This window comes from Impatiens glandulifera, chromosome 3 (assembly GCF_907164915.1).
Source record: "Impatiens glandulifera chromosome 3, dImpGla2.1, whole genome shotgun sequence".
NCBI classification, from domain to species: Eukaryota; Viridiplantae; Streptophyta; class Magnoliopsida; order Ericales; family Balsaminaceae; genus Impatiens; species Impatiens glandulifera.
In genome coordinates this window covers 11,467,116-11,478,362 of record NC_061864.1, presented here as the reverse complement: position 1 = coordinate 11,478,362, position 11,247 = coordinate 11,467,116, and the positions used below count along the sequence as shown (strand labels likewise).

General features: G+C 34.6%; 2 protein-coding genes across 2 annotated transcripts; both read right to left on the bottom strand.

Annotated features, from left to right (window-relative positions):
* Positions 1-618: 618 nt before the first annotated feature.
* LOC124929058 (sucrose synthase 2-like) lies at positions 619-4,414 on the bottom strand. The gene is made up of 15 exons (XM_047469322.1): positions 4,254-4,414; positions 4,035-4,167; positions 3,806-3,957; positions 3,541-3,733; positions 3,343-3,461; positions 3,031-3,247; positions 2,861-2,956; positions 2,609-2,782; positions 2,394-2,510; positions 2,143-2,309; positions 1,839-2,063; positions 1,443-1,764; positions 1,110-1,354; positions 900-1,038; positions 619-806 (listed from the first exon to the last, which is right to left on the bottom strand). The coding sequence occupies exons 1-15, from the start codon at positions 4,349-4,351 to the stop codon at positions 768-770; spliced, it is 2,436 nt and encodes an 811-aa protein (XP_047325278.1). The 5' UTR covers positions 4,352-4,414; the 3' UTR covers positions 619-767.
* A 4,156-nt stretch (positions 4,415-8,570) lies between these two features.
* LOC124929717 (glycine-rich cell wall structural protein-like) lies at positions 8,571-9,923 on the bottom strand. The gene has a single exon (XM_047470112.1). The coding sequence runs from the start codon at positions 9,921-9,923 to the stop codon at positions 8,571-8,573; it is 1,353 nt and encodes a 450-aa protein (XP_047326068.1).
* Positions 9,924-11,247: the final 1,324 nt, after the last annotated feature.

Below are 11,247 nucleotides of genomic sequence, written 5' to 3'. Positions count from 1 at the left end.
CAGTAAAAAAATAATTATTTTATATAAATAAAACATATCCTTCATACACTTTTTGTTATTCATCAAAACTTCACGTCTATTAGAAAATATTTGTTGAGAATGTCTCACACTTTGTAAAAATAAAAATAGTTTTATAAACTATTAATTAATTTAGAACTAATTAAAGGACAAAAGTGATTCTATAAATGGAATGCTATATGTGGTAATATTCCATATCAAATTTCCCTTTACATGACATATTTGTGTGTTTTAAAATGTTGATTTTTATTTTTTTTAATTATTTATTTTAAATATAATAAGTTATAAATTTTAAATTATAAACTAGCTTTTTAAATTATTTTTTCTATATATAAAATAATATACTTATAAATATATATTTGTAAAATAAATGTAAATATTTTGATCTGACTATATATCTATGGAGTATAGACTCAACTAAAAACTAAACTTTGGTTGAAAATTTTGAAATATCACATGAGATGATCAAATTGAAAATTTTGAAATATCACATGAGATGATCAAATTGAAATATTTTTCATTGTCAAGATGAAAATGTTGATTGATATTCAAGGAGGTGAAAAACAAAGCAGCATTTTCAAATGCACACACAAATAACAGTAAGAAAAAACCCTTAAAACAACAACATTGTATTTTCCTTCTTCTTAGCATAGCATAGCATAGTAGTAAGTTGTGCATAGATATATCTCCAGCAACTTTTTATTTAAGTTATTAGCTAAAACAACAACAAAGTTAAAACAAGTTCCATTTTAATGCCCCTCATCCACAGCCAATGGCACTGATTTCACCTGAAAAGTTACAACCATAAAATTATTGTAAAATGATCCAAAATACTTTGCATGCAATTTGATCCAAAAACATCACGTGGATTCATGACTGACCAGGTCGCGATACTTGAGAATGTAAAACATCTCCAGATAACGCTGAGTCTCACGCCTATCCAGTTTCGAGACGTGTTTCCAGAACCCATAAACTCCAGCCAAAGTCATTAACCTTTCCGAGTAAATCTTCCATGTATAACTGAACAATTGTAATTGATTATATGAACATATATATATGGAAAGTAAATGAAGAATGAATTTGAAACAAACCTCTCATAGATCCTTTCTAGCCCAGCTTTAGAGATTTCTTCCCAATAAGCAGGTTCCTCATTGCATCTTTCGAAGAAATTCACTAAGAGTGTTGAAACTTTTTCAGGATGGTAAGGATCGATGTGAAATCCTGAAACCCCGTCTTCAATAATCTCTGCCGGACCACCATGACAAGTTGCAAAAGTTGGAAGTCCACAGTTCATTGCCTCCACAACAGTAAGCCCAAAGGCTTCGTAAAATGCAGGCTTTAAAAGATAAAAGGATTCACAATTAAAGGGGTTTAAACTTGAAAGAAGACAAGTAAGAAGTTCATGATCAATGATCAGTATGTACCTGAACAAAAACACCTTTCTTATCGGCTATGTATCGATAAAGCTCACCATTTTGTGTGCGGTTCGTCTGAGAAGCTATCCATCTGAACTGACCCTGCAAATTGTGTTCCTTGATGAGGGCATGCATTTTCTCGATCTCTTCAATCTCTTCTCTATCGCTTGACTTGCTAACATCGTTATAACCTGCTACCACAACGAGGTTAACTAACTCTCTTAGCCTCGCATTCTTTGCATAGCATTCCACCAGCCCGGTTATGTTTTTGACTCGATCAAGCCTCGCCATAGAGAAAATAATAGGCTTCGATTCATCGCTCAACTTCCCACTGCATGGGCATCAAACAGACAAGTTTGAGTTTTCAATTCTTACAATTAAAAAGAAGTGATTACATGTACTCACATGTGTTCTTCATTTTGGGTTGGATCAAACAGAAGCTTTTCAATTGAAGCATGCAAGGATGATAGTCTTTTTTCAGTCTGGGAATAGGGGAAGTAAACAGTCATATCAGCTCCGGGCGACACAATGTTGAACTTGGGATCGAAAACATCGATACCATGAACAACCCGATACAGGCCTGGAAGGGTGAATGCTGTGTGGCTCTCGTACTGACCAACAGTGTGTTTCCTGTAATACAACAAAAGATTGAAACAGGCTAAATAAACAAAACTCGAAATCTAACTAATGACTTAAAAAAGACACTTACGACCCGGCGATCTCTTGATACGTGCTTGTGATGATAAAATCAGAACTGTTCATTGCTAAGAGGTCAGCAGTAAATTGACACGAGAAATGATACTTTTCTTCGTATTTCTTCCAATACGTGTCGGATTCTGGGTACTTTGTTTTCTCCAAAGCATGAGCAATCGTGCACTGCAGAAATGAAAATAAAAATAAAATCAGAAACACTTTCTGGTATTGGATCAGAATCTTTATCAAAATAAATACTCTTTTCACCTGAGTGACTCCCATCTTATGAGCCATCAGAGATGCCACAAGATTTCCATCACTGTAATTTCCTATAATCAAATCGGGCACACCATGTAATTCTGCAGCAATTTCACTCGAAGCGTCCTAACACCACAATTGAAAGCAGGCAGTTTCAAATTTCAATGAACCAAGAAAAGAATATTACAAAAATCCACAGATCATGAAATTGTCCTAGCTATAACCTCTGCATAAGTCTCGAGATAAGGCCACACATCGAATCTGGAGATCCATTTACGGAGAATACCATGCTCGGTTCTGAAGGGTACTCGTAAAATATGCGAATATTCTGTTCCACTAACTCTTTCAAGCCTTTGGTTACACGAGGTACCTTTTGCATCAGGAATCAATCGTGTCACCTTAAAGATAAGACAACAAAGTTAAATTAGTATGAAATAAGACAGCACAATTGAAGATAAACGATCCTATGAACTTACAATTAGAATCCTGGGAGTAATATCCAGTCCCTGCTGCTTAATCCTCGAAAGCATTTCACTCTCGAGAGCTCGCACTTGGTCCAATATGTAAACAATCTGCACAATCAGATCTCGATTCAATAAACAAACACTCATTGGTGAGAATGATGATATATATGGAATCTTGATACCTGTCCGCCAGTGTCTGGCAAGCCCAAAACATTTGCTTGTCCAAAGTAGCCATGAATGGAGAGGATCACGACATTAAACACCATTGGAATTCTTCCAAGAAACTTTTCCAAGACGGATGGATCTGGAGCTTGAAGAATGTCTGACAGGAGATGCATCATCTCAAGAACACGTTTAGCATTGTCTCCCCACCCCTTTTCAAATCCAAGTGCTTGCATACTGATGACAATCAAATCATCTCATCTCATCTCATTAAGAAAAGAATAGCTGGATTTCACATATAGTAAAGAAAGAAAGAAAGAAAGAAAGCTTACTCATGTTCAAAATTAGAAAAGGGCATGTCGTTTGGTAGCTTTGAAAGATAATCCTCTGCTTTTGCCAATGCAGACTCAAGTCTAGTTATGCTAGATATCCTATCATTCAACATCAGTACCTATATATATCTCCACAGATTATGATTTCAACCTTTAACAACAACTTAGCTAGTTCTTACGACAGATAATGAATCTTACATGGCCTTTGTATCTATGAGCTCTTAGGAAATCCAACAATGGCGCCAAACAATCTCTGTTTCGGAACATTTTAGAAGACAAGTGACGGTTGAGGAATAAAACACCATTTCCAATGGATGAAGATCTCGATGGACGTGGAAAAGTTGCATTGAATGGTTCAAAATCAAGTTCAAGCACAAATGGATTGTTGTCACTGCTCCATCATGAAAGAGAAATCATTCAAATTTGAAGAGGCATATTATTATTTGAAAAAGGTGGAACTTACTGTCCATTTACAAGCTGTTCCTTGAACTGTAAGTACTCAGATACAGTCAACTGATCGACGTTTAGTTCAGAGACATTAACACGAACATATTCCCAAACACCCGGCCTAGGCCTTAGAGCGATGGCCACAAAAGGCGGCAAGATTATAGCTTCCTATATTATATATAATTATTATTAAATGGGTGGGTTGCAGCAAAGAAAGAAAGAAAGAAAGAAAGAGAGAGAGAGACCTGAGCGGACTTGAGAACTTCACCGAAGGGACCTTCGCTGAGCTTCTTCTTGGAGGAATCTTCGGCGACCATGTTGTCGAGCTCATCGACGAGGCTGTGAGGTTGCAGCAAACCCTTACCCTGGGCGACATATCTAATTGAAAAACAAAAGGGTAAGGGGGGAAATTAGCTAGCTAGCTAGCTTAGCTAGAATGATGAAGAAATTAAGTAAGAAGGAACCTGGAAAGAAGAGAGACGAGCTCGTTGCGGTGATCGGAAAGGGTATCCTCTACCCTCTCCCTCATGCTAGGAATTCTTTTCAATTCGGGAGACGCCATGGACAAAGCTTGATTGATTGATAGAGCAGAGGATTGAAGGATATTATATATATAATATAGGCTACAGGGACATTCATTCATCGGGAAATGAAGGAGGAGGTGGTGACGGTGGGTGGGTCTGATGAAATATAGAGACGACACGTGGCAATAGAATATTGTAGAAACTAGAAACAGACGGTCTAGGCGCGGCGGGAAGTATTTATTATTATTCACTGATCAGTCAGTCAGTCAACAAAGGACTGTGTATTATTCAAACTCCTAAAGGACTACAAACACATTACGTTATCATCATATCAAAATAAAATCAAAATTGAATTGTCTTAGCTTTTTTTTCTTTTCTTTTTTATTCTTTTAAAATCTTCAAAATCCCGATATAAATTTGTGATTCAGATTTTATGTTTTATTTTGTACACCTCTAAAAAAAAATAAAAAAATAATAGGTTGACTTTTTATTTTTTTATTATATTTTTGACTCATTCTATAAAATCACTAATTTTTTTGAAAAGGGTACAAAATGAAACTCAAAATCTGAAATAATAAATTTGAACTAAAAAATTATCAAGATGATTATTTTCAAATAACCTAAGTTATAACACTAATCCTTATCCAAACAAGAGCATAACAAACTTTTTTTTAAAACAAAAAACAGTAAACTGTGTGTTATATGTTCATACTCTTTGTGAATTGTGACCCACCTTTTTTTTATATATGTTGAGCATCGAATACCTTAACCTTAGAACCAACTTGGGGTCAAACATTAAAAAAAAAAAAAAAAAAACACTTATAAAAAGTTGGACAACTTTATAACGTTTGGGAGTGTGGTACTGTAGTTGGGCTATGTTTATGTTTTACTTTAGACAACTAATCAGCCCAAGTACATAAAATAAGCCCATTAACTTAATTAGTACCACTATCTCTATTTCTTTCATGCACCAGAAAACTAAACAGATTTATTATGTGAAAATTCAGTAAGGGATAAAACTTTAAACATAGGTCGAAAATTAAGTTATAAAGGAAATAAATAAATAAAAAATATGGAAAAGACAAACATTAGCTAATTACAAATGTTTTATATTTTATCATAAGCCATGCCAATGTATATAAGAGAAAGTCACAAACTCAATTTTCATTACTCTAAAATAGATTGTTTATATAATAATAATCACCATTGGACCCCAATGTCCGTATTTTGACATAGGCTAAAACCACAAGCAACGTAAGAAGTTATTGATAAAAAAATTTTATTTTTTGTTTAATTAAGGATAATAAATATATTGTTTGTTTTTTTAATTAATATGACACACAGTTATAACTCAACATTCTGCATAGTTTATTATTAAATTATTATATTTAGGGACGGGGAGATGTAAGAAACTGAAAATACTTAGGGTGAGTTACCTGACCTGTGTGAAATTCAATTGAAAGTAACATAATTTGTTCCTTCGTTTCTCAATTAATCTAATTTACTGTCTAAATTTATTTATTTATTTCAATTTTTTTTATATTTTAACTCTTATAACTCGTTATTAAATATATCTTAAATTTAATTATATTATTTTTATAAATTTAATCAATTGTATTTTAATATATCTATTTAAATTATTATTTTTACAAATTTGATTATTTATATTTTAATATATATATTGAAATTATTATTTTAAATTTGATTATATTTTTTTTAATATTACTATTTAAATTATTTTTGTAAATTTAATTATTTATATAATATATATTATACCTTTTAATTATTATTTTTATATAATAATAAAATTCAATTCATAGTAACTACTAAATTTAAAACATCTTAATCCTACCAATAAATTAATAATTCATAAAATTGAATACAATGATCTTAAAGGATTTGTTCGTCATTTTATGAAAACTCTATAAAAAAAGTGATAACTTTCGCAGAAAGCTTAGGACTAGTGATGGAAACGGGTACCCTACCCACTGAATACCTTACTCACCGGGTAGTTAATTAAGTATCCATCACTGAACCCGATTTACATTTTACTACCCGACCCGAACCCAAACCCAATGAGTATCTCCACTTCTATCCCCATCCCTGATTCTTCGGGTACCCGATCCCCAACGGGTACCCCATTACCCAATTAAAAAATTAATTATGAGATTATAAAGTTTAATTTGAAGAAAAAAAACATAAATAATTTTAAAATTAGTAATATCGAAATATTAAAAATAAAAATATTATTTACTTGTAAATATTGAAGGAGATAAACTAAAGTGAAAAATAAAATAAAATAAAAGTTAAAAAGAAGTTACAAGATTGAATATAAAGAACTATGAGAAGTTATAATATTTTGATATTAAAGTAAATTGAAGATCAAGATTTATGTAGATAATATTTTCTTGATAATATAAATTTTTTAAGATGGAGTGTATTTATGATGATATTTGGAGTAATTGAGTGTGGATAAGACTTACTTAATGATATATTTATGAGATGTTTGTAATGATGAAAATTTTTAAAAGTCATATTAAGTTTTAGTAATAATAAAAAAAAATTAATATAAATAAAGTCGGGTATTGAGTTTGGGTACCTTCATCCCCGACCTCGTAATCGACCAGGTACCTTCTCTCCCTCCTTATGACCGACCCCGAATCCGATTATTGGATACCTACGAGTATTGAGTATACAAGTTCCCATTGTCATCCTTACTTAGAACTCATCCGTGGAGTGAGTTGTAGGTCAAGAAAATATTCTTTTGTCATATCACATTTATTTTTCGCTGATGACACACACTAAATTGTTTAGGCTACCTAAAGAAATCTTAAACACCTTCAGAATATTTTATGGTTATTCGGTGCATATTTCAATTTTCGAGTTAATCTTAATAAGTCAAACATATTTTTTTCAAATTCTATTTTGAATAATGAGGTTGGCAAATGTGTTAGGGTTCATAATTTGTGCAATTCCGTTAACATATCTTGGTATGAAATTAGGTGATAATTACGACCTAAGGTTTTTGGGACCCGATTATCACTAAAATTGAGTGTAAATTGTCTAGATGAAAAAGTAAAATAATCTCGAAATGAATCGGTTAATCATCATTAAGAGTATGTTGTCAACTATGTCCACATATATTATGTCGTTATTCATTCTTTTTAAGAGTGTGATGATGAAACCCCAAACCTTAATCCCAATTATTTTTTGGTGGACTATCTGGTTTGAGTAAAATTATCGAATTTTCAATAATCATAATAGTCCAATGCGTATCATTTATAATTATAATATTATGACGTTTTTTTAAATTTGTTCAAGAAAGTAAATAGAGTCGTCAAATAATTAATCGTTTTTTTCAAAAATTTACGAGCTAAATGACTTATTAGTACCATTTTTTCTTAATTTTTTTTATATTTTTTCGTCATAAATCTCTTTGATATATCTTAATTCACTACATCTCCCCTTAATAAGTAAATAATAATAATTTATATATATATATATATATATATATATATATATTAAAATATAAATAATTAAGTTTATAAAAAAAGTAATTTAAATGTCTATATATATATATAATATAAATAATTAAATTTATAAAAATAATAATTTAAATAGTAATATTAAAATATATATAATCAAATAATAATTTAAATTGATATATAAAAAATAAATAATTAAATTTATAAAAATAATAATTTAGATAGATATATTAAAATATAAATAATAAATTTTATAAAAATAATAATTTAAATATATATATATAATATAAATAATTAAATTTAGAATATATTTAATAATGAGTTATAAAATTTATAATAAAATAAATAAATTTTAACTATAAAGTTGGCTTAAGAAAGAATTAACAGATCAAGATTAAATAAATAAAAAAAAAAAAAGTTTGTTCGAAGAAAGAGTGTTTTGAGATTATGATGTGACGGCCCCATGAAGAATCTCTCACTCCGATTTGTATATGAAGTGTGATACGAGTTAAGGTTAAGGGCAGATATAATAAGAACAAACAATTTAATTGGGGTTAACTAATACAACAATTTGCTTGCACTCGAGACATGAATACAACAACACCACGTATATGAAACCCTTAACTTTATTATTGATAATCAAATAACTTATTCCTCACCACCACCAAATTTATTATGGATGGCCATGCACATACGTATAGCATGTCCATAATAATAAAGTAACACTCTTAACTTATAAGTAGTAGTTGATATCACAATCAAAATAACTTAATTAGTACCCTCCACCGATACCACCTCCATGTCCACCGCCTTTTCCTCCACCAAAACCACCTCCATACCCACCACCTTTTCCTCCACCAAAACCACCTCCATATCCACCGCCTTTTCCTCCACCAAAACCACCTCCCCCTGAACCACCACCTATTCCACCTCCAGCACCACCCCCATAACCGCCACCTATTCCACCTCCAGCACCGCCTCCTCCTCCAACACCTCCCCCGGAACCGCCTCCTATTCCACCTCCAGCACCGCCTCCTCCACCTATTCCACCCCCAGAACCGCCGCCTATTCCACCTCCAGCACCGCCTCCTCCTCCAACACCACCCCCAGAACCTCCACCTATTCCACCCCCAGAACCGCCGCCTATTCCACCTCCAGCACCGCCTCCTCCTCCAATACCTCCCCCGGAACCGCCACCTATTCCACCTCCAGCACCGCCTCCTCCTCCAATACCACCCCCAGAACCTCCACCTATTCCACCTCCGGAACCGCCGCCTATTCCACCTCCAGCACCACCACCTATTCCACCTCCAGCACCACCACCTATTCCACCTCCAGCACCACCACCTATTCCACCTCCACCTCCAGCACCGCCTCCTCCTCCAACACCACCCCCGGAACCTCCACCTATTCCACCTCCAGCACCGGCACCGCCTCCTCCTCCAACACCTCCCCCGGAACCGCCACCTATTCCACCTCCGGAACCGCCTCCTCCTCCAATACCTCCCCCGGAACCGCCACCTATTCCACCTCCAACACCTCCCCCGGAACCTCCACCTATTCCACCTCCAGCACCACCACCTATTCCACCTCCACCTCCAGCACCGCCTCCTCCTCCAACACCACCCCCGGAACCTCCACCTATTCCACCTCCAGCACCGGCACCGCCTCCTCCTCCAACACCTCCCCCGGAACCGCCACCTATTCCACCTCCGGAACCGCCTCCTCCTCCAATACCTCCCCCGGAACCGCCACCTATTCCACCTCCAACACCTCCCCCGGAACCTCCACCTATTCCACCTCCGGCACCGCCTCCTCCTCCAACACCACCCCCAGAACCGCCACCTATTCCACCTCCTGCACCGCCTCCTCCTCCAAAACCACCCCCAGAACCTCCACCTATTCCAACACCACCCCCGGAACCTCCACCTATTCCACCACCTTTTCCGCCTCCACCATATCCTATGCCCCCTCCCCCTCCGACACCACCACCATAACCACCGTTAATGCCAAAGCCTCCATCCTTCTCCTCAAGCCTTCGCCCCTTAGCCAAGCCTAAGTTCAACACCACCACCACTAAAAGAAGTACAAAGAAAGCAGTAGTACTCTTAGCATGCTTTCCCATACCTCTTGCTCTCATTAATGGTGGATCAAAGCACATAAAATATGTGTATGTTAATCAAACATACAACAACACATGTAAGTTGCAATGCTAGAAGAGTAGGATTGTATGGTATTTATAGGAAAGAGGAAAATGAACAACAGTAAATAAGTGGGTGATATATTAATGTCATGCAATATATTTTCAAAATGACAGCCGATCGATTAAGAACAAATATTTCAACTTTCTTGACTTTCGATGCTCCTGTCCATGTCTCCAACTCTCAACTAACTTTTAATGACACATGCCTCCATCAGAGTTAACAAAACCATGTATAGCTGCTGCTCCTCTCCTAATACATATATATGCAATGCACATGGTTCAACTTATTGCGATTAATCTATTCCATTTTGTTGACAATATTATTTCAACTAAGGAAGTAATTTATCCAACCAGCTTTTAATTCTACACGTCATTTACCTCATTCTATTTGACAAATTACGATACATATAATATAATATACTTCCATTCCATTCCATGCATTTACAGAAGTTTCTTCACACACCCAATTATACCATTTTTGTCGCCTTTACCAAATAAACTTGTCGCATGCAGAACTCTCAATATATATATTTATGTATGAGTGTTAATGTCTTATTTCTAAACCAAATGAATAAATCCTTAAATATCAATATAAATTATTTCAGAGCCAGAGGGTTTTTATATAAACTAACTATATATGGGTATCAATCAAATTAAATGTATAAATATCTAACAAATAAGCTTAAAGGTTACTAAGTTGCAGCAACAATACATGTTTCGCTAAGAAATGTTTGAAACTAAGATATAAACAATAATAGTATGCACATCTAAGCAGCAATTGAGATCGATTTGTGCTTTGTGATTTAATCGATTTATCCTGTTTGAAAATTCAATTGTAATCACATCAATTTGAGAGTAATTTTAGTGGGAATCTAACATGAGAAATGTCTCTTAGGCAATATTCTCTCCATTTGAGTTACCTTGGCCTAATGGATTACTAATAGCTACATTCTTTCTTTGGCAAAATTTGATGAAACAAACCTCAAAATCTCCAGCTTTTCCCGATTAGCTCTTGGAAGTGGAGCATGTAATGGGGTAGTTTTTTTCTCCATTCTATGCACCCCTTTTCTGAGTTTGCTAAAACCAGTTTTTCCAAGTAAAGGATCCAGTAGGACCATCTCCTTCAGGAACATCACTTCTTGGATTATATTCAGACTCTGTGTAGGCCTTTGATCTTACAGCTTCATCAACAAACAAGTACTATTTAGGCTCCAAAATCATTTCTAAGAGGTTAGTCATAAAAATA

Bases quoted from the DNA above. Each gene is read 5' to 3' on its own strand.
- LOC124929058 (XM_047469322.1), bottom strand. From the start codon at position 4,351: ATGGCGTCTCCCGAATTGAAAAGAATTCCTAGCATGAGGGAGAGGGTA. The intron at 2,783-2,860 runs GTAAGTTCATAG...CTTATCTTTAAG, and splicing joins TTACTCCCAGGATTCTAATT to GTGACACGATTGATTCCTGA. The intron at 807-899 runs GTCAGTCATGAA...GTAACTTTTCAG, and splicing joins TTCTCAAGTATCGCGACCTG to GTGAAATCAGTGCCATTGGC.
- LOC124929717 (XM_047470112.1), bottom strand. From the start codon at position 9,923: ATGGGAAAGCATGCTAAGAGTACTACTGCTTTCTTTGTACTTCTTTTA.